Here is a 24,291-nt window from a genome sequence, read left to right on the forward strand (position 1 = left end):
AAAAGACGTGGTTGGGCGATATTTTCCCCAGGTAGGCCTCAAGATACTCAACGTATCAATTACTAGCTTAGTAAAAAACATGATTTATTGAAACTGTTTGCGTTTTGTGAATGTAGCAGTGGTTCTTCACTATATTTTGATTGTTAATTACCGGAAGAGAAAAGTGTGTGGTCGCAAGCGCATTCATTTGGCGCCAGACATTTGTTTGGCTCAACACTATATACAGTATTACTCTGTTTCGACTCACGCATTTTATTATGAAATGTTTACTACTAAAACTGGTCACGGTAAACAATTAAATGGACATTTTAAAAGAAATGTGAATCATTTATTTGTTTTCCCTCGCACTTGAAGAGGGGTTTGTTTGTTCACATGCAAGTGTCAAAAAAGCAAGCACGTGCAATCGGTCAAGGTTTTACCATAGAGATCCTATTAAATGAAGTATTATACAATGGGTGGTTCAAGTCCTGAATGCTGATTGGCTGAAAGCCGTGGTATATCAGACCGTACATATCACGGGTTTGACGAAACATTTATTTTTACTGCTCTAATTATGTTGGTAACCAGTTAGTAACAGCAATAAGGCATCTCGGGGGTTTGTGGGATATGGTACTTAGCCGTGGTTTAGTGGCTATATACCACACTCCCTCAGGCCTTATTGCTTAATTCTAATGGCTAATTCTATGATTTTAACAGTCTTGTGGTTGGTAACCACAATTAACCTTTGAAATATGTTTTGAATATTACTGAAGGCATTTTTTATCACCTTGATTGAAAAGGGTGCATGTATGGTAAGCACTGTATGTAGGCTGTGTTTATTGCCTGAAGACTTGTAGGCCTATATTGTTATTCATGCATTTCTGTATGGTGATTGACCATTTGGGTATAATTATGGGCAACATTTTTTAAAACTTTTTTGTTGCCACCCGTGAGATTAAATGTCATTCCTGTTCACCTGTTATGTTGTACTTTTATCAACTGTTAAGGTTGAACACTGGCAGTTTAGTAGCTTCAATGAGGGTTACAAAAGAGTGTGAATATCTTGTAGGCCTATGCAAATCCCAATATTAGGATAGATGCCAACTAGTTACTATATTTCACATTAAAAAAAGAATTAAGGAACAAATATATGTACTAACTTAACATGAACAGGAATTAAATTTACTCACAGGTGGCCAAAAATACATATCTAAAAGCCATACCCCTAATAGGTCAACTCTCCTGACAATAACCTAAGGATTAAATTAAAAAGACCCAGCAGCTGCGTCAACCCAGGACGAAAGTGAAATAAACTAACCTAATGGTTAAATTAACCCATGAATAACATTTAGTTATTCAGGCAACCCAACTGGCTAGGTCAAAATAACCCAGCATGTGTTCTGTCCAATATTGTCCCAGTGCTGGGTTACCAAAGAACTCAAATCGGGTTGTTTTTAGCCACCCATTTTATAGAGTGTAAAATTAAGGGAACCTAAAGATAAATAATCCACTTTTGTAGAGATTAAAATGTTTTATCTTGTAACGGCGTCTTCTGTGGACGAAGGAGAGGACCAAAGCGCAGCTAGTGTTCATCATGTTTAATAAAGACCATAAACTTGAACACTACAAAATACAAAACAACAAATGTGAACAAACCGAAACAGTTCTGTTGGTTCAGACACACGAAGACAGATGACAACCACCCACAAAACCAACACAAAACAAGCTACCTAAATATGGTTCCCAATCAGAGACAATGACTAACACCTGCCTCTGATTGAGAACCATATCAGGCCAAACATAGAAATGGGAAAACTAGACACACAACATAGGATGCCCACTCAGCTCACGTCCTGACCAACACTAAAACAAAGAAAACACGAAAAAACTATGGTCAGAACGCGACAAATCTGTTGTTTTTTTAAATGTGCAATATGCAGAAATTGCTTCACCATTTCCTAGTTGCTAAAATTCTAATAGTTTACCTAATTTCATTTTATGTAACAAAACAAGCCATCTACTGTACAGTGTAGAGTATCCTTGTACAATCTAAACAGTTGTGAAATATATTTTCAATAAACAAACATATTGTATTTTCAACTGTTTGAAGCTGGTGTACAAAACCGGAAGTAAAAGACACAAAAACGAAAATGAAGCAAGGGATCCATAGAAATAGTGCACGTACAACAGACTTCTTAGACTTGCAATCAACGGGAATGACAGATCTATAAATCACATTTCTACGTTAATTTGGTTAGTTCAACCAAAAAGTTACATATTGCAGCTTTAATAAAGCAGTCAAAATGTAGGTACATGAGCAACTAAACATTTTTCAATTCTAGACATTTATGTCCCTTCATAGTGTGTTTGCCGAACCATGACCATCATCCACACAGCTATCCCACTGAGAACAGATGTCAATTCAACATCTATTTTTATTGATATGAAGTGGAAACAATGTTGATTCAACCAGTGTGTACCCAGTGGGATTTATTTTATTTTTACAAACTTAGTTTTTTTGTGTCAGCAATTAGACATTTTACTTATCATTGAGGCTGTTATTTACATACCCTTCAAAAATAATTAACCCTGCATTAATCAGAAATTAAATGACACTTAATATTCTTGCACATAAGGTAAAGTTGCCCCAAATTACCCTAATATCTGTGTCTGCCTCCACACACTGCAACATCCACCACAATAGCCCCACAGATTGAGAGGTGTCACATTTGATTTGCATTGAGGCTGTTATTTGCATACCCTTAAAAGTAATTAACCTTAATTAACACTTAATATTCTTTCATATAAGGTGAAATGTAAGATAACCAATTTGCTGTGACCCATATAGATCAAGCCCTATCTATCAATACTCTTCTAGCAGGTTGGAGACACCCTTCATTGATCCATGATTGGCAGCTATATAGTACGATTAGGAATAGGAAACCTTTTATAGACTCTTATACATTTCATTGCAGTTGCAGTAAAATATGAAATCAGGTCTAGATAGGAAAGTATGGCAATATTTAATCAGTGTTTTATAGGGGTCTGTTTACTGTTCAGCAGGTGCCAAAATTATTTCTTCATTTTTTTGTCAGATAGGCATAGATGGAAGACTAAACCTGATAAATATTCAATTGCCTATGATTAATGTAGAGCCTAACCATCCTCAGTAGAAACCCAAGTGTGTCATTCATTTGGATAAAGCTCAAAATAATAATTCATTCATAGGCCTAATATAAAAATAATGCAAGATTAAGGGCATGTATTTAAATCTCCCAGCCTGAGCTTCCCCTAACATTTTCAGGCAGCGAGAGGAGGGCAGCAGACTGTCGATAAAATACTTAAAGTGCTTTTCAACAGATTGTATGTTTGTTTGTAGATTGGAGAAGGAGGAGTTTCGAGACGACGGAGTCTCAAGGAGCCACATTGTGTTTAGTGAACTTGGCGAATTGACCAGTAGGGAGAGACAGTGAGAGATCCTGGCACAGCGACAGGGCATTTTCTGTTGGAGGGACTGTATGCATGGGAGGGAGTAGCAGCCTCAGTACCAGGCGGTGATCTCAGATCGGAGCGGAGACTGGATAGGGGAGGCTGCTACATGCTGCTGCCGCTGCCGCCTTTGTTGTAAGCAGGGAACGTTTGGTTTCACCACTACATCCAGACTGCAGCAGATATACGGATATTTATCACGCATTGAAAGGGAAAATACATAACAAACGGCATATCAATGTACTTATACGAGGGCAGGGGACTGCTTCTGTTCACGCTCTTGGCCGCTTTGCAGGTAATGTGTCTCCGGAACGGTTTTGTTGAGTTGCACAAGACAGTTCTAGGACTATTGCTTTCTTTCTGCGACGATGCTGCTGCTGTGATCTGACGGGTTACGTGCCTGGTTGTCCGTTATAGCTTGCCTCCAAAAAGGCTACATGGTCATTTTTGGGATGGATGCTCGTTATAATGCATCCAGTATTGGGAACTTGGATATGTGATGCGTCAACAAATAATGACAAGATGTAGTAAATTGATATTGCGTGAAGATCAACCCTGGTTTGCTTGGAGCCGAAAGCACTACAGTAGTCTATTTGAAGGATGGGATGCTTGGCCATTTAAAAAGCTTCGCTTGTTCAAAATATGTTATTGTGTTGACTACAATGTATCACTCTCTAGTACCATATTCGCTTGCTTTCGAAATTCATGAAAATAAATATAGCCCGCATAATCTATTATAAACATAGTCATATCTATTACGGTATAATGTATGTGGTTCATATGGGCCTCAAGAAGTACAATGTTTCTTCTTGAAGTATTTTTTGTTGTTGAACTTGCTAAAATGCTATACTTGCATGTTTGTTGGCTACATTTGTAACCTTTTCACGAGCCAACATGATATGGTTAGTAAGTTGCTGCTGTCTATTGATGCAGGCTATGGGTTACAAAAGCCTATCATTATTTCTTCCTAACGGACACGGAATGAGCCTCGAGGCAATGGCCCTTTACGTATTTTAATTAGGCTATCAGTGCAAACAACAGTTACGGTGCACTTATGTTGAGTTTCTCTAGGTTAGTGCAATCCAGAAACTCTGCCAGAGACTATGCTGTGTTCGTTTTTGATTTCCTAACTACAAAATCGTCTTGACCTCAGCTGCTTATAGTGCCTCGGCCGAGTGTAAAGTAGGTCACCAAAGTAGCCTAGTCCAACCTTGTACTTACCACATTTTATAGTTCATTCTGAATATTATAGTTTCTTCAAAATGATGTATCTTTTAATAAGTAATTTAGGCCTGACCTAGCCTACTTGAGTTGTAAAATAAAAAAATAAGGATTTTTTACATTTAAATTGCCAAAATGTTTAAATAATTAAAGCTGTAATATGAGAGACAGTCTAATGAAATGTAGGCCCATTTATTAATTTTAAAAACGAACTATGCTGTTCTATGCATGGTGGTGTGCTCTGTCAATTGATGATGTAGTGTGCTAGAAAGCCAGGCATACACCTCCCCCCGCCCCTCCCCCAGCATATTCGATTTCAATTCCGCTGATGTTGAATGGCAAGTGGCATGGATACTCTCAATTCTTGTTTTCCGTGGAATTCTTCTTGTTTCACATTCTTTTGTTGTCCGGTCTGGCCCTTCTAAATAAATAGTATTACGTGTATTTGGGGATGTGGGGATGTGGGATCATATGCTCGTTTTATTTTTGTTTTGGATAGTTTTTGATCAATTTGATGCCCATTATGTGGTAGCTAGTAATATATTATGTGTTATGTTATAATAGACGACGCACACTTGATGAGATAATTGTCAAACTCTAGATCTATCTAATGTCTAATTTGTGTTCAATTGAATTTGTTCCATGAATGTTTGTATATTTGTAAATACATAAAGTGACAGATAATAATTTATTATGTAACAAATGGCAGAAATATACCTTATCGGATTCAACATCAGACCATTGTGATTAAATCAGAGATAGAGTTGGGGGAGATGAAGAGAGATGATGATGGGGGAGATGAAGAGGGATGATGATGGGGAGATGAAGAGGGATGATGATGGGGAGGCGATGAAGAGGGATGAAGATGGGGGAGATGAAGAGGGAGGATGATGATGGGGGAGATAAAGAGGGATGATTTAGTGTTTTGTTTGAGTAGACACAGGAATTCACACACACAGATGCTTTCACCCCTACAGTTTAGTAGGAGTGTTAGGAGTTGTAGCCTAGCTCTACTGTTCCTGAACTTCAAAGCATCCTGTGTACTCAGATCAGGGTAGTGATAAGGGGGACCAACCAGTAGTGAGCCATAGACCCAACATAGAGCCATAACCATGGCCTGGGCCTGAGTCTGGGCCCCTCTCTATCTCCTCAAAGAGACAAATGTGGCCTGTTCTTGCCTAGCCATGCTCATTGGCTAATGGTTAACCCTTTTGGCCTCATTATCCTAATTGCAGTCCTTGCTATAAAAACAACAGGTGCATTTGTATGACTATGGAGGGAGATAGAGTGGAGGGTTCAGAACGTGACCAGGAGTTTTTGGGGTAGTCGAAAGTGCATTTTAGCGGTGGGTGATTTGTGATTCTGAATCATTCTAACCCCCTTCCCCCTCCTACCCCCCTCAGGTTGCAACAGAGGGCAGGGGCGCCCCTCCTCTGTGTCGGCCGGGCTTCTCTGAAGATATGTACGTTGCAGAGATTCCAGAGAGTGCAGAGAAAGGACAGGCCCTTTTCAATGGTAAGTCCTGGTTTGAATAGATTTGTTTTCCATTACACTCTTCACTGCCTGTTTGTAGTATGTTTGTGCACATGTGCTTAAGTGTTTGTGTGTGTGTGTTTCAAGTTTGAATGTCACATGCACAAGTACAGTGAAATGCCTTACTTGTGTGTGTGTGTGCGTGCGTGCGTGCGTGCGTGCGTGCGTGTGTGTGTGTGTGTGTGTGTGTGTGTGTGTGTGTGTGTGTGTGTGTGTGTGTGTGTGTGTGTGTGTGCCTGTACTGTGTTTCATTCAACACATGTAGGATGTTGAGTGCGGTCGTGGGTAACAACAAACATCAAACATATTTAACAATTAGCGTTGCTATTATGTGGGCCTAAAACCCCATGTTGTTTGGCTTGTAAACAATGAAATGTCAATCTGGATAAATGTAGCCCTACTTCTAATAATTTGCTTACACAGGTCTTTTTTGAACAACAGAGTTCAATCATTTTCTCTCTCCAGTCTTAGCACAGTGTCGCCGAAAAACCAATTCTTAAACAGTAGGACAATGTGTTCCAGCTTACTTGCTTTAAAAAAAAAATGTTGAGCTCTGAATTTAAAGAATTAAAAAAATGTAAAAACATTTTAAATTAGATTACTTTATACAGTACCCCTCATAGAAAATCCATAAACTTGAAGTCTTGGAAAGTTTCAAAGATGGAGACCCACTGCAATTTTCTTCTGAATAGGAAATGAAAAACCAAACCCCTCTACTTGTTTTTAAATGGAACCATGGCAGTTGTAATTCAAAAGGTGAACACATTGGATGCACTTGGGTGCAAAGCACAGTCATGGAATAGAAATTGTACTTATATCTTCTATGTCTGTTTCTGCATGTCAAACACCATTCATTATGACACATAAGCTAACCCACACAGATCAAATGGTCAAAGCTTTTATATGTTGTGTACTAATCGTGGACATATGCAATAATTATTATGCAAGTAAATTATTATGTTGCTTTCACAGTCATTAAATCATTATTTCTGCCATGTTAGCCTTAAACAGGTTCAAGGAAATGTGTAATACTTGCAAGTACAGTTGAATTCGGAAGTTTACATACACTTAGGTTGGAGTCATTAAAACTAGTTTTTCAACCACTCCACAAAATTCTTGTTCACAAACTATAGTTTTGGCAAGTCGGTTAGGACTTTCTACTTTGTGTATGAGACAAGTCATTTTTCCAACAATTGATTACAGACAGATTACTTCACTTATAATTCACTGTATCACAATTCCAGTGGGTCAGAAGTTTACATACACTAAGTTGATTGTGCCTTTAAACAGATTGGAAAATTCCAGAAAATTATGTCATGGCTTTAGAAGCTTCTGATAGCCTAATTGACATAATTTGAGTCAATAGGAGGTGTACCTGTGTATGTATTTCAAGGCCTATCTTCAAATTCAGTGCCTATTTGCTTGACATCATGGAGAAATAAATAAAAATCAGCCAAGACCCCAGAAAAAAAATTGTAGACCTCCACAAGTCTGGTTCAAATGCCTGAAGGTACTGAAGGATCATAATTTTGGAGAAATGTCCTCCATCATTATGTTTGGAGGAAAAAGGGGGAGGCTTACAAGCCAAAGAACCCCATCCCATCCTTGAAGCACAGGGGTGGCAGCATCATGCTGTGCGGGTGCTTGCTGCAGGAGGGACTTCACAAAATAGATGGCATCATGAGGTAGGAAAATTATGTGGAAGCTACATCTCAAGACATTAGTCAGGAAGTTAAAGCTTGGTCGAAAATGGGTCTTCCAAATTGGCAATGACCCCACGCACATTTCCAAAGTTGTGGCAAAATGGCTTAAGGACAACAAAGTCAAGGTATTGGAGTGGCCATAACAAAGCCCTAACCTCAATCCTATAGAAAATGTGTGGGCAGAATTGAAAAAGCGTGTGCGAGCAAGGAGCCCTACAAACCTGACTCAACTACACCAGCTCTGTCAAGCTTGTGGAAGGCTACCTGAAACTTTTGACCCATGTTGAACAATTTAAAGGCAATGCTACCAAATACTAATTGAGTTTATGTAAACTTCTGACCCACTGGGAATGTGATGAAAGAAATAAAAGCTGAAATAAATTGTTCTCTCTACTATTATTCTGACATTTCACATTCTGAAAATAAAGTGGTGATCCTAACTGGCCTAAGACAGAGAATTTTTACTAGGGTTAAATGTCAGGAATTGTGAAAAACTGAGTTTAAATGTATTTGGCTAAGGTGTATGTAAACTTCCGACTTCAACTGTACATAGCAGAAACATAAAGGAAAGAAGTGGTAAGTGGCCACGCTGTTTTATAATCCCAACCCCTCTCAATGGCTGTCATTTCCTTTCAACACAGCTTCAGTATCACAGTTGTGTTTGTACAGTATCTGCTCCTTTGGAAATACAACAGCGAAAAGCTTGATACATCTGACTATGCTTTTATCTGTTTCTTTTTGCTTCTATACCATATCCCTCAGAAAAACAAGACAAAATCAATGTAATGTTTTGTTTTTAATTATTATAATGATAATGTGTGACCCGCAACATGATTGGAAACAGTAATTACAATGTATCATGGAAAACATGACCAATTAATTGCTTTTTTTGCGGTTAACTACTCCCTAAGTAAAAGTGCTGCCACACAAACAAATATCACACGATTACAGTCACCAATAGCACATCTGAACAGTGCTGAGACTGTTGGCATCAGTTCGGTCGGTGCCTCGCAAGGTGAACCATATGAGTGTGCTCGCATACTGCCTTCATTTTTGGGGAAAGAAGTGGCAATAGTGCTGTTCGTCCATTTTGAGATGCCGTTGCCAGCATACACTTCCTCAAAGTAGTCAGAATTAATCTAAGATAACTCAAGAAATATGTAATTCATTTGGATGTTTTTGCCAGAGAGATCTTAGTTGCGCAATTTTGCATCTGACTAGGATGTTTGGTGCAGTATTTCTCAAGTGAAAAAATGTGCTACAAGGACGAGTCGTTTCTTGTTGAATGACAACAGGTACTTAATTGAAGAATCCCTACTGTTGACCAATCGCAGACGAGAGGGCATAGACTTCGACTACCGACTTCGACTTGCCTGTAGTCTGCCCAAACAGTCGAAAAAACCCTTGCCAAAGTCCAAAACAAACAAAAAAGTCACAAAATGTCGTCATAATATATGCACAAACTGTTCTGAACTGTTTCGGCTGGGAAGCATGCGGACAAGTGGAGGCTGGTGGGAGGAGCTATAGGAGGACGGGCTTATTGTAATGGCTGGAATGGGATAAACAAAACGGAGTCAAACATGTGCTTTCTATATATTTGCTACCATACCATTGATTCCATTCCAGCCATTACAATGAGCCCGTCCTGCTACAGCTCCTCCCACCAGCCTCCTCTGTCACCTTGAGAGTGACTGCCAATAATAAAAGAGGAATATACCACCAATGTGCCATCCCAGGGATTTGGGCCTTGAGGTCATCTGAACCAGAAACTAGCTCCAGTTGCGTTGGATTTCACAGTGTGTTCTAAAATTCACAGTCAGCTGAGAGTGTGAGTCAAAAGAGACTGGGAGGGCGAGAAGGAAGGAGAGAGAAGGAGAGAAGAGCGAGAGATAAAAAGAGAGAAAGGGAAAGAAGGAGAGTAATGGAGTTGTGGTTGGAATGGAAAGAGAGAGCTTCCTTATACCTGCTCTACAGCTCAACCTCCAGGTGATGGATTTCCCTTTCAGTTGAATTGTGGATGGGCCGTGACCAGGGGTAATCAGGTCCCCTTTTGTCTGTCCCCCTTCACCCTTCCCCTCACCTTCCTCTCTCCTCTTCTCTTTCTTTACCCTCCCTCACCTCCTCTCTCCTCTGCTCTTTCTTTTCCCTCCCTTCCCCTAGCCCTCAGCCCTCTATGGGGAGAGAGGTTCTCGGACAGGGAGAGAGAGCGAGGCACAGCACCCCTATGTCATTGTAATGCGTTGGCCTGGAGCTGGGGCTGCATGGGGCTCAGTAGCTCAGTAGCGTGGGATGATGCTAATGAAAGCTCCAGTCTCTAATGAAAGGCTCCTGTGGCATGTTTTGAAAGACAAAGCTCCCACGGTGTGGAGGGAGTGTTAAGCCCCCCCCTCCTGTTTTCTAACTCCACTTTCACCATGCTGCTTGTGAATATTGTTTTTACCAGGAGGCAGGGAAACAAGGGCTTTTTGAGAGGCTCCTAGCCACAAGAGGTGTAGTGTGGAGACTAACGCCATGACACCTTTGTGTTTTTTTCTTTCAGTGAGAATGTCTGCCTCCTGTGCATTTAATTACTTTTCTTAATTGCATCCTTAGGCCCTAAATAATAAATGAATGAAGATTGACTGAATCTAGTTGCAGTCATTCGCCTCAACCATACCTGAGTGTTCATGCTCATTGTAACAGAAAATCCTTCCTTGTTATATCAGAAATAATCTAGCAGCTTCCTTGTAATATGCATGGACCTGTCCTCCTTTAGAAAAGCTATTAGAGAGTATAGTTATACTAAGCTCTCTCTGTAGAGCTGGAATAGATTCCTTCTTCAAAGTTAGGTAGGAGTATCGTTGTGAATATGACTGTAACCCTATCAGTATACAGTACTAGGTAACGGTAATACGATCACTTTGTTCTTGCGGCAGTTGACCCTGTGGTGAGTGGAGACAATAGGAGCCTACCCTACTGTCTCTGAAGGTGATTCATTTCAGTAATTGATTTACAGAATACACACCCTGAGTAGATCTGGGAGAACATCAGCATTCACATGCACATTTTTTTGGAATGAATAACAAAACCCAAAGTTTTCTAGGCCCAAAACACATTTAGCTCTGCTTGGGTATTCTCTATAATGGCAATTCCTCCACAATAAGCAGGAGTAATTGTTTAATTATAAAGACGTAATTATTTGTTAGGTGATGCAGATCCAGAGATTAACTATTGGTTGGCCCTGGCAAATGCTCCATCGGTTTTCAATGGAATTGTTCAGGTGGCTCTGAACAAAGTTCATTAGCAGGGCAGTGGAGGGGAAAGTGAGGGAGGACAATTATTTTGCTACGGGGCCTCCTCTCCTATGTATCCGATGATGTGGAAAAGAGGATTTTAGCTCTTTGTTTGTGAACGTAAAGCCCACAGACTCAGGCGGTTTCCCACTGTCGGCCCCAAGGGCCTCTCGTGACCTTGTCTTTAAGCATCCCTATTTGTTTAGGGCTGGCTGATACCGAGTCCCTGAGTGGAGGCCTATATATCTACTCCCACTCACTACACTCATCACCATTCACTAACACAGCTTAGCTAAGACTGTGTCACCACCAGTGAGTATTCCTATAGAAAGGACATTTTAACATTCATGTCGTGTTCATTTCCTGTTTGATCAAAATGACTCATCTGATGAAATCAGCAGGTAAAATGGCCGGTATAGCTGGCGATGGTAGTGTGGACTGGGTCTTGGGGCTGCTGGTTAATGGGTTAATGGAGAATTGGCTAGAGAGAGCTGACATGTATTGTCCTGCCTTTCAGACTAGGGGGCTTTTTAAGCAGAATTGTAAAGTGAGTCAGTAACAGCAGCATTATTCTCCAAAACTGGGTTAATGAAAAAGCCCAAAAGCCTAATTGAACTTAATACATGCTCCTCTCACAAGCAGCCACCCTGCCTCCCCAACCCCCCACCACCTACTTTCAATCTTTTTCTTTATTCCACACTCCCCAAGCTCTTAAGTTTCAGATGTTTTCGCCAATTAAGTCTGCTGGGCTGATGGAAGGCAACTGTGGTTACAGTCTTCTTCAACCTCAGTTCAAGTGCTTTTAACGCCAGTGCGTCGACCGTGTCCACTGAGCTGTCTGTATCTGGCTCCACTGACTGGGGGTTCAAACCCTGAGCCGTCCTGGGGAGACACAGTTGACCGATTTCACTATATGGTTTAAACAAGCAGTGAGAGAGGGAGAGGGAGAGAGAGAGATAGAGAGAGACTTTGTGTGTACAACATCGGCTCTTTTTTTCTGTCTAATGAAATGTACGGTATACTGGATGGAAAGACCTGGGCATAAGAAATCACAACACATTCCATGACTTTGTTGTTTAGTGTCGTTACCTTTCCCTGCTCTGTTTGATTAATACAAACCTCTTGAACCCACAGAGAATCAGACCCTTTTGACAAAAATAAAATATTGTGAGAAAAATAAATGATACCCATTTTTTTTGTGGCTTTTTATGTTTTATTGGGGGGGGGGGTGAGACTCCATTTGTATGGTGTTGTTGTTCTGGTTCTCTGCACTTTGTCAAGGATCCTGATGACGCCTGGTATAGAGTACAGCTGGGGCAGCTCTCAGAAGTGCTTGAGAGGCCCGTGTGTTTGGTGAGACGTGATCCTGGTCGACTCCGTCCTGTAAATTGGGGCCGGTGCTCAACCTCTTACAGCTCCAGGAAGGAGGAGGTGGTGCTTCTCTCTGCATGTGTGTGTGTGTGTGTGTGCCTGTACTGTGGGGGGAGCTCACACTGAATGAAGAGACCAGCCAATGAAGGTTGTGACCCTCAACGGGGTGGCCCCATGTGTACGACACCTCTCAGGGCATGCTGTCCTGACTTGCCAAAATTAACATCTATCACTGTAAAATGGAGAGTCGGAGCATTCAGAGGGAGCACCGGTCAGTTGGATCTCTATGGATGTTTCCACCATCCTCCATACAATACATGACAAATGGTAATGAAATAACGTGACTATCACAACGAAGTCAAAGGCATCTGCATTAGTTATGAGAGGCTGCCTGCGGAACACTGGAACACTAAGGGATTCTCTTCTAATTGATGAACGCCCAATAGGCCCCCACAAATATATTATACATTATAACAAAGATACATAAGTTCAGGGGATGGGATGATCAGAAAACACATTCCTTTTGTAAATAATGTGTATCTGAGGGTTAGCCTGAGTTAGTGTCATGGCACAGCACATCATGGTCATAGATAAGACAGTGTGTAATAGCCTCGTGCAATGAAGGCTCTCACTGGCTACCTTGCTGCAGATGAGGTTGTGTAGCAAAGCACTGTCTGAAGCACTGATGTCTGTGCCAATCCTGAATTATTCAATAGTCAAACAAGGCTGCCTTAATATTCTAATCCCTTGGTGAGATGAGAACCATAAATACAGAAGAGACATCATCCTTCAGTCAGATGCGAAGAGGAGAGGAACAGGGGCTAGGAACAGCAGGACAACCAGCCCTTTATTTTCTTTTTCATTACAAGGATTGCATGTTACACAAGTTCCTCCATCTCTGTTTTTTTAAAGTCCGACATCAAGTGCAACCCCACGACCGCACCTCTCTCCCCATCTCATTTGATGGGGGTTCTAAATTCCAATCCCCCGCTTCCCTTGTTTTAAGCCGATGCAGCACTTCTCTCTGGGTGATCCTGTTTGCAGCACCAGTCCATAGCTCTCCTTCTCATTCCCCCCCTTCTCAGTTTTCCCGCACCAAGCGGATCAATAGATCCAGGGTCTTTGTTTGGCCTGATCAATATGTTGTAATGAAGGCTGTGCTCCAATTCCCAGATAAAGCATGGAAGAATCAGCTTTATTTTTTTATTGTTATGAGAACCTATACATTTTCATCACCTGCCCGCCTGTGTTGGTTTTGCCCCATGCCACGCCACCATGGCCTAGATAACCGCCACATATTGTGTCGGTTGATTGGATCTCAGTGGTAAACAGTTCCTTCAGAAAGTATTCATACCCCTTGACTTATTTTACATTTTGTTGAGTTACAGCCTGAATTCAACATGGAATAAATAGATTTATACACACAATACCCCATAATGACAAAGTGAAATCATGTTTTTACAGAAATATCTCATTTACATATGTATTCACACCCATGAGTCAATAAATGTTAGAATCACCTTTGGCAGCGGTTACAACTGTCTTGCTGGTTAAGTCTCTAAGAGATTTGCACACCTGGATTGTACAATATTTGACCATTATTATTTTCTAAATTCTTCAAGCTCTCTCAAGTCTTGCTATAGATTTTCAAGCAGATTTAGGTAGAAAACTGTAACTCGGTCACTCGGGAACATTCACTGTCTTCTGGTAAGCAACTCCAATGTAGACTTGGCCTTGTGTTTTAGGTTATTGTCCTGCTGCCAGCTACAAATGTCTGGTGGAAAGCAGACTGATTCAGTTTTTCCTCTAGGATTTTGCCTGTGCTAAGCTCCATTCCGTTTATTTTTTATCCTGAAGAACTCCCCAGCCTTTAACGATTACAAGCATACCCATAACATGATGCAGCCACCACCATGCTTGAACATATGGAGAGTGGTACTCAGTAATGTGTTGTATTGGATTTGCCCCAAACATAACACTTTGTATTCAGGACAAGTGTGAATTGCTTTATCACATTTCTTGCCGTATACATTTTTTATTTGGTATTTTGGTATTTTATTAGGATCCCCATTAGGTGTTGCAAAAGCAGCAGCTACTCTTCCTGGAGTCCACACAAAACATGAAACATGTCTATTAATGTTCTGTATTATGTCAAGAACTGCACAAGGACAGAACTACATCAAAAAACAAAACAAAAAAAGGCACACGTATCCTACATATCAATACCAATACAAAAAGACAAACTATTAGGTCAATTAAGGTAGAGGCATTGTGTCGTGAGGCGTTGCTTTATCTGTTTTTTGAAACCAGGTTTGCTGTTAATTTGAGCAATATGAGATGGAACGTAGTTCCATACAATAATGGCTCTATATAAAACTGTATGCTTTCTTGAATTTGTTCTGGATTTGGGGTCTGTGAAAAGACTCCTGGTGGCATGTCTGATGGGGTAAATGTGTGTGTCAGAGCAGTGTGAAAGTTGACTGCAACAATTTGCGATTTTTCAACACATTAATGTTTCTTATAAAAAGAAGAAGTGATGCAGTCAGTCTCTCCTCAACTCTTAGCCAAGAGAGACTGGCATGTATAGTATTTATATCAGCCCTCTGATTACAATGAAGATCAAAATGTGCCGCTCTGTTTTGGGCCAGCTGCAGCTTAACTAGATCTCTGCTCGCGGCACGTTCGTGCCTTGTTGCAAAGAGGATGCATGTTTTGGAATATTTGTATTCTTTACAGACGTCCTTCTCTGTCAATTAGGTTAGTATTGTGGAGTAACTCCAATGCTGTGGATCCATCCTCAGTTTTCTCCTATCACAGCCATTAAACTCTATAACTGTTTTAAAGTCACCATTGTCATGGTGAAATCCCTGAGTGGTTTCCTTACTCTCCAGAAACTGAGTTAGGAAGGATGCCTGTTTTTTTTGTAGTGACTGTGTTTATTGATACACCATCCAAAGTGTAATTAATAACTTCATCATGCTTTTTATTTTTTTTACCCATCTTCCAATACGTGCACTTTGTGAGGCATTGGAAAACTCCCTGGTCTTTGTGGATGAATTGTGTTTGAAATTCACTGCTCGACTGACGGACCTTACAGATGACCTTACAGAGATGAGGTAGTTGTTCAAAAATCATGTTAAACACTATTATTGCAACTTATTATGTGACTTATTCAGCACATTTTTACTCCTAAGCTTATGAAGGCTTGCCATTAACAAAGAGGTTGAATAGTTATTGACTAAATATGTTTCAGCGTTTCATTTTTTATTAATTTGATGTTTTTGTTTGTTAAATACAGTACCAGTCAAAAGTTTTGACACACCTACTCATTTTTGCTATTTTCTACATTGTAGAATAATAGTGAATACCTCAAAACTATGAAATAACACATATGGAAAAATGTAGTAACCAAAAAAGGGTTAAAAAAAATCTAAATGTATTTTAGATTCTTCAAAGTGGCCACCCTTTGCCTTGATGACAGCTTTGCACACTCTTAGTATTCTGTCAACCAGATTCACCTGGAATGCTTTTCCAACAGTCTTGAAGAAGTTCCCACATATGCTGGGCACATGTTGGCTGCTTTTCCTTCAATGTGCCGTCCAACTCATCCCAAACCATCTCAATTGAGTGTGCCTTGAATTCTAAATAAATCACTGACAGTGTCACCAGCAAAGCACCCCCACACCATCACACCTCCTCCTCCATGCTTCACGGTGGGAACCACTCATGCAGAAATCATCCGTTCACCTACTCCGTGTCTCACAAAGACACAGCGGTTGGAACCAACAATCTCATCAGACCAAAGGAAAGATTTCCACGGGTCTAATTTCCATTGCTCATGTTTCTAGGCTCAAGCAAGTCTCTTCTTATTACTGTTGTCCTTTAGTTGCAGCAATTCGACCATGAAGGCCTGATTCACACAGTCTCCTGTTGATGTTGATTCACACAGTTGATGTTGAGATGTGTCTTTATTTGGCCTGCAATTTCTGAGTCTGGTAACTTTCATGAACTTATCCTCTGCAGCAGAGGTAACTCTGGGTCTCTGGCGGTCCTCATGAGAGCCAGTTTCATAATAGCGCTTGATGCTTTTTGCGACTGCACTTGAAGAATCTTTCAAAGTTCTTGAAAATGTCCATATCAACTGACCTTCATTTGTTAAAGTAATGATGGACTGTTGTTTCTCTTCTACAAATTCACTTTTAACAAGGCACACCTGTTAATTGAAATGCATTCCAGGTGACTACCGCATGAAGCTGGTTTAGAGAATGCCAATAGTGTGCAAAGTTGTTATCAAGGCAAAGGGTGGCTACTTTGAAGAATCTCAAATCTAAAGTATATGTACTTATTTTGTTAAAACATGATTCCATATGTGTTATTCTGCAATGTATAAAATAGTAAAGATAAAGGAAAACCCTTGAATGACTAGGTGTGTCCAAACTTGTGACGGTTGCTATAATTCCACTTTGTTATTATGGGGTATTGCGTGTAGGTCAGTGACAGAAACAATTAAATTTCATCCATTTTAAATTCAGTCTGCAACACAACAAAGTGTGGAAAAGGTCAAGGGGTGTGAAAACTTTATATGGCTTCAATACCTCCGACCTGTAATTTTGCCTTTAGTAGTCTTGCAGTGAGAGGTGGGGTCTGAGAATATTTCATACTGATTCGTTCACGTGATCCGGCTCCATTGCATTCCAAAGGCCATATCATAACCATGAAATAGTAATGTTGTTAACGTTTTAAAGCAAGTGCACCCATCTGCAGCTAATTTGCACAGGGGTGGGGAGGCTGGCGCTGCCTTTTAAGGCTATGATGCTCGGCGGTGTGACTGGAGAGTACATATTTTATTTATGGCTGACCTTTTTTCTTTCCAGCGCCTCCTTATCGAACAGGTAGTCTGCTCAGTCTTTCCACACTTTTTGGGAGCAGACAGGGACTTGAATGCAGATAAAGATATTTTTATATGGAGGGTGGTTGGTGGAGGGTTGACATTGGCCCGCGCTAACCCTTTCGTCTGGCTCACTTTTCACTACACAGCGCTCCTGCTCATATCGCTCATATCAGCCGCTAGCCCTGTCTCCTGTTAGACTGTGTGACACTGACATTGGGCAGCAGTTAAGGTGCCTCTCCATTGTGCCTGTGTGTGTGTCAGGGTGAGTGTGTGGGTGTTTGTCCTTGGCATATAATTAGCCTGTTCGCTCACCCCAGACAGTCCTGAGAGCCAGTGGGTCTCCTCTCCCTCTCCACCAGTCAGAGGAGAATTCCGGAAACCACAGCTGTTGCGAAAGGACTTGCCTTATCGTTAGTCACATGACCTACCTATCGTTCAAATATCTCAACTGACATTCAGCAGCATTCAATATGCTTTCTATAAGGGTTAACGTCATAGGCTAAGATGCGGTTATTTGAGTGTCGTTTCTAACTCCATTTTCAAATAATAATTGTGTTGAATGTGTATCCATGGGGATTGGATATGAAAACAATGGTTTCATACAATAGGTGCATGGGTCCATCCTCAGTCATTTGAAGGTTATGTGCTTTTATTGATTATTTGCTTCTGAATCACACCTGGGCCCCTCCAGCCATGAACCCTTCTGGCTTGGGTTTCTGAAATTGATGTGTGTGCTTCAATTTAAAAGACTGTCAGATGGCAAAGATTTTTTTTCTTTAACAATCCTTTCCTGTAAGCACTCTGTCGTGAGGTGAGGTGTGACTGAGGAGACTGGGAATGGTTCCTGTGCATGGTGGTTTTTGACTCGAATTCAGATGTTTGAGTTTGATTTAACATGAAATACATCTGGAAAGTGCAGAACATGACCCTTCTATGTAATGAGGTCAGGTATAAATGGCTGTATTGACCTCGATTTCCGCATAATATGCCTCCATATATGTAGCCTCGTGTTACTTTTCACCGGTCAAAGTCCAGACCTCGATGGTGGAAAAAACACTGTCCAGCTTGTACTTGGCAGACAACAGATCAACACAGTGGAGTGAAATGTTTATTTTATTAAAGGACCGACAGGCTCGTGGTTTTCACTCGTTTGCTTTCTCTCCCGGGAGGCAGGCGACTTTAGTTTGGGCAGCAGCACAGCGAACAACTCCATATCTCTTCTGCTAGATTCTAGCCCCGCTTACAGTGTTGACCCAGCCGTCGATTGAGTAGTGTAAGAATCATAGTTTTATTGTGTCCCATTCGTTCACTCCCTCTCTCTGTGTTGTGCAGTTGTTTTTCTCATTATGCAGCTTGCTAGCTGAGTGTGTGGAGGCTAGCCCTCATGTTTTCCACTGCATCTTACCATTCATGCGTCGCTAAGCAAAAAATACAAAAATAACAAATATTAATCGTACCACAGGAACTCACTGCTTTTCTCTCCTTCAGTGATCTTTTGTTTGCTTTAGAATACATTTAAATCCCAAACTACCATTTTGTTGGCACTAGACACGTGTCTGATCCTCTGACACTACATATCTCACTTATCTGAGAACAAGAAGAGCTTGTTGGTGTTTAACAATAAATAAAGTGCCGGTGAGAAGAGCGCAGAACAGGACCATCTATTGTCTGTAGGATCATAGATGTAAATTAAACAAATATATTTGAGACCGCTTCACTGAACGAAGAGAATGCAGGGCTTTTTTTTTATTGAAACAGAGCAAAACCAATACCTGAGTGTGTATTTACAGTGTTTTTCTTTTTTTCTTGTCAAATGTAAAGCTCAGTTCATGGTTTCAGCCCCATGCTGAGCTGGAGAGGCTATGGGAATTGACACACCATTATTTCACTGACTACAAAAGGGGACATTTGAGGCAGAGAGACATTAATTGACCCAGATACTGTAACCAAGTTCCACATTTGCCAATATCCTGCCTGGGATGAGGAGCCTCCCTGCCTCCTCTCTCCCTCACCACCGCCCGCCTTGGGCTATGCCAACTGTTGTGTTCCGGAGTGGGCTTCTATTTCAATGCACCAGCGCTTCTTTGGACGTTACTTTCTGATGAGTCGCCAGGTCCTATCCTGTGACATCCCTCCCTGACGCATCCTCCTCTCCACTCCCACCCGTCTCCTTCCCCCTCCATCTATCCATCACTCCCTATTACCACTCCCTCCCCATCCACCTCCTATTCATGTAAGCAGTAGTGTGATGGATGAGCCCCCCTTTACTCCATTGGATGACTGATGTGCTTTAATTGAGTAATACATTGACACTACTGAAGCATTCTGCTTAACATTATACTGTGTTAAAACCAACCACAGATTTAGTTCCTTATGGAAACCTTGACAAGCTAATGTGTTCTAGTCATGAGCTGAGCACATAAAGCACCATTCAAATAGTGCTTGTAATATTTTTGATGAATGGCTTGGCCCGGTGTTGTTTTGTGGAGGTTTGTGTTTTTGTATTTCCCAGAGGTCTCTATGCTTCAGCCGAAGAGGCCTCTGTGTCTGGCTGAGGTGGGCTGGTGAGATAGAGAGGGATAGAGAGAAAGGGAGAGAGAAAGAGAGAGAGAGAGAGAGAGAGAGAGAGACAGAGAGACAGAGAGACAGGATATGAGATGAGTAACGCTGGCTGTCATCCACTACTTGCTGATCATATCGAGCAAGTGCACCTCCGAAGGGACGGTTATTGATATTTGGGAACATGGTCTTTGGCAAAAAAACCTCATTAAGTTGATTTACCTGAATATCTGTTTAATCTTGGGCATCCTGTGATTGTGAACACAGAGGCGACGGTTCCTCTTCGCCTCCTGTCTCCCACCCAAACTGTTTACCTCATCAGATGAGCGGATGCGCCTGTCCGTATAACTGTCCCACTCAAAGTAATATACCGTTACCAGGCCGTGCTGACACTGCCGCCTCCCGCGGTCACACTGCGGATGTTATGATTGACCTGCGGCGATTCCTTAGTTACCATCGGTGGCAGGCGTATGTATACGGGCTGCTGCATAACAGATCCACTCCCCGCTCCCTCCGCTCACCGCCATTATCCTGGGTTTATGTTATCTCACCTTGTCGATATTTACTGAGGCCTTAAAAAGCGTGCAGCGTGTCGCCACTTTATTTGCTGTGTTACCGTGGGCTCAGCAAGAGATGGGCTGGGGGCTGGAGGGAGGGGATGTAGTCAGGGGGGTGGATGTATACTACTGGGAGCTGATATGCCTGGTTGCTCTATGCACCATGTAGCCTATGTACTGTATGTTGGGTCTGCAGTGCAGTGTATTATTTGAGCCCTGCACATTAAATGGCCCAATGATGTATCCAAGGAGAGAAAGGCTCAATAAATACATTTGATTTAGATTTGTGACTCTTACTATGCACCCAACGCTTCAGCAGCTGTGTGGAGACCACTTAACCAACCAGTTTAGCAATAACAGCAAGGACATGTGTTGTGTTTGCTTCTCACATCTCATCAATCAACATGAACCAACATATATATTATTTTTATTCAAGCTGTAAGGAGGTCTATGCACTGAGTGTACAAAACATTAGGAACACCTGCTCTTTCCATGACATAGACTAACCAGGTGAATCCAGGTGAAAGCTATGTTCCCTTATTGATGTCACTTGTTAAACCCACTTCAATCCGTGTAAATAAAGGGGAGGAGACAGGTTAAAGAAGGATTTTTAAGCCTTGAGACTATTGAGAAATGGATTGTGTATGTGTGCCATTCAGAGGGTGAATGGGCAAGACAAAAGATTTGAGTGCCTTTGAACAGCTTATGGTAGTAGGTGCCACACACACCAGTTTGAGTGTGTCAAGAACTGCAACACTGCTGGGTTTTTCAGTCTCAACAGTTTCCTGGGTGTATCAAGAATGGTCCACCTGTCCATGCCCTGATGAATTGAGGGCAAAAGAGGGTGCAATTCAATATTAGGAAGGTGCTCCTAATGTTTTGTACACTCTGTGCATAGGCGTAGTACATTTACTCCAGGGCACTATACATTATCTGTGTTAATTCACCTACTAGCATTATATTCCAGGTGCATTGCTTTCCTGTAAACCTTCCAGCCCCCACCCCCCACTGTTCCCCACTAGAGAGCAACACACTCAATCTTCTATAGATCCTGTGTCACTCCTTCACTCTCCCCACTAAGTGTTCTAAGCACTGTGACCTTTTGGCAAAGATAAGCTTCCTTCAGCTGACTTTAAGAGTTTGGAATAACAGCCTCAGCCATTAATTTATGCCATTGCTAACCTGAGGGCTATGAGCCAAGGTTATTGACCTTTCACGCCTGTCACTAGTGATAGAGAGACTTGGGCCTGGGAGGAGAATTAATTGGCGTTAATAAGGACCAGGGATTGGAATCAAAGACCTAGGGGCAACTTGATCCTCCAATTCTTTGTTTTACACTATTTGACCAATTCCCTTCTGCTAGAATAGAAATTGATGGCGCCAGCAGTGTTGGCCTAGAGTGAAAGTCACACAGAATCATAATGCCTTTACTCAATCCTAATGCATCTGTGCAAACAGAGGGTTAAATGCGTGAACTGATTGTAAGATTAACAGTTGCAGTCCTGATTTACTTACTGCATCTCAATCTTGAGCTGAGGTCATTATTACTGGACGTGAGAAGGGATTTGCGGGGGGATTTGAAAAGCTAGTGTTTCAGGGATTTTATGCAACAGCGATTTAAGTTGCTTCAATGTTTTATTTTCAATCTCAAATCTTTTCTCTCTCTCCCTGCTAGCTCTTTGTACTGTGGATTGATTTGGTATGATTATAGCTGGAAAATAATACAACTGAGTGGAGGGCAAGAGATGCAGAGTGTAATGAACTATGTAAAGAATGTTGGCTGGAAGGACAAGGGTCGGGGGGGATGTCGGAGAGAGACGTGGGTTGAGGAGACTGGCCACATGTTATTAGGCGCTGGTCTTCCCTCAAAGGCCCCAGTATGAATGTCTTAGTGGGAGGTGATGGAGGCACGCAGCACTGTTATTGGGCTCTTATTGCAGTCTCTTCCCCAGCAGTCTGTACTGAACTACTTCTGTGTTTGTAATCACACAACCATCTGTGTCCCTCGTGGGGTTAAACTAAAACACTTTTTTATTGACTTTTGAGAGAAGATAATCCTTCTTTAGTGAATCCTGGATGCACATATTAACACAAGATCACTATCTCTCCCAATTACAAATATATATATATATATATTTTTTTTTAAAGATGATGAAAACAGATGAAGAAAAGAAAATGGGCGAAGCCAACACCATGTCTTTGTGTTTGTTATTGCAAAGTGTCCCAAGTGGGATCCATCTGAAAGCACATTTTTGATCATGCTGGAGAAACTTATCTCTGGCTGTTGGTCCTTTGTGTAGTTATTCATATATGTACAAATGAACCCAGGACCCTAGCTCTAGTCTGGTTAGGAAAGGGAAGAAGACAGAGGACAGAGAGAGGACAGATAATGGATGATGCTGGTTTAGCCCTCTGAGTCATTCATTTAGCTTAGCCTGTTGAATTCATCAAGTGTTTGTTTATTTGATAGATAGATAGATAGATAGATAGATAGATGCAAAGTATGAGGTAGAAGGACGGATGAATGAGGATGGTGTGTGTGTGTCTGTAGAGGGGATCCGTTCCATGCATGGAATTTATAGACAAAACATAGCCAATCTAGAGGAATATGTTTTTTTTTCAGTGGAGAGTGGAGGTTTGCAGGGGGACTCCATATCATTGGGTCATCACTCCTGGCAGGAGGGATGGGGAAGTGGGTGCCAGTTGACTGGATAATGTAAACAGAGATAAGTCCCCTCTCCTGGCTCTTCACTCTCGTATATGTTGTGTAGGACATACCAGGAAATAAACCAACCGACTGACACAAAAATTCTGACTTCTAGTTTGATTGTTTTGTTTAGGGTCGGAATGAGGAAAAGGGGCCAACACTGTCTAGTCCCCATAAAGTGGACCTTATAGGATGAGCAGAAAAAACAAAGCAACTGTTGGTTGGGAGGCCATTTGAATGTGAAATGCTTGTTTTCTCTCCCACAGAGAATGCATTGTCTAGGAGTGCTAAGGTCACAGTGACACAAACAAAGCCATTGTGTTGGGTGAATCAGCAGTGTATTTACCAGCTCTATTCTGCTGCGCTACTTCCCTGACCAGCAATGGCCTTTGTTAGGGCTCTTTTATATGGTCTCTGAATGATTTGTGTTTGAATAGAGATTTGATGAATATGATTTTGGCATTGATAACTGTTCTGTATGAGACTTACAACATACAGTGCATTCAGCAAGTATTCAGACCCCTTGACTTTTTCCACATTACAGCCTTATTCTAAAATTGATACAAAAAAATAACATCTCATCAATCTACACACAATAACCCATAATGACAAAGCGACAACAGGTTCTTAGAAATATTTGCAATGTATTAATAATAAAAAACAGAAATACCTTATTTACATAAGTATTCAGACCCTTTGCTATGAGACTCGATATTGAGCTCAGGTGCATCCTGTTTCCATTGATCATCCTTGAGATGTTTCTCTCAACTTGATTGGTGTCCACCTGTGGTAAATTCAATTGATTTGACATTATTTGGAAAGGCACACACCAGTCTATATAAGGTCCCACAGTTGACACAGAGTAGCACAAAGCCACAACGTCGAAGGAATTGTCTCCAGAGCTCCGAGAGAGGATTGTGTCGAGGCACAGAACTGGGGAAGGGTAGCATAAAATGTCTGCAGCATTGAAGGTCCCCAAGAAAACAGTGACCTCCATCATTCTTAAATG

At 41.4% G+C, this 24,291-nt stretch overlaps 1 protein-coding gene across 1 annotated transcript in view; it reads left to right on the forward strand.

Moving 5' to 3' along the window:
- Nucleotides 1-3,506: 3,506 nt before the first annotated feature.
- LOC118402527 (cadherin-2-like) overlaps nucleotides 3,507-24,291 on the forward strand; it is a 104,023-nt gene continuing 83,238 nt past the window's right edge. Inside the window, exons 1-2 of the mRNA XM_052476877.1 lie at nucleotides 3,507-3,763; nucleotides 6,093-6,204. Coding sequence (XP_052332837.1) covers nucleotides 3,707-3,763; nucleotides 6,093-6,204 — 169 coding nt within the window. The 5' untranslated portion in view covers nucleotides 3,507-3,706. The remainder of the gene's footprint in view (nucleotides 3,764-6,092; nucleotides 6,205-24,291) is intronic.

Source organism: Oncorhynchus keta, chromosome 23 (genome assembly GCF_023373465.1).
Source record: "Oncorhynchus keta strain PuntledgeMale-10-30-2019 chromosome 23, Oket_V2, whole genome shotgun sequence".
Taxonomy (NCBI): domain Eukaryota; kingdom Metazoa; phylum Chordata; class Actinopteri; order Salmoniformes; family Salmonidae; genus Oncorhynchus; species Oncorhynchus keta.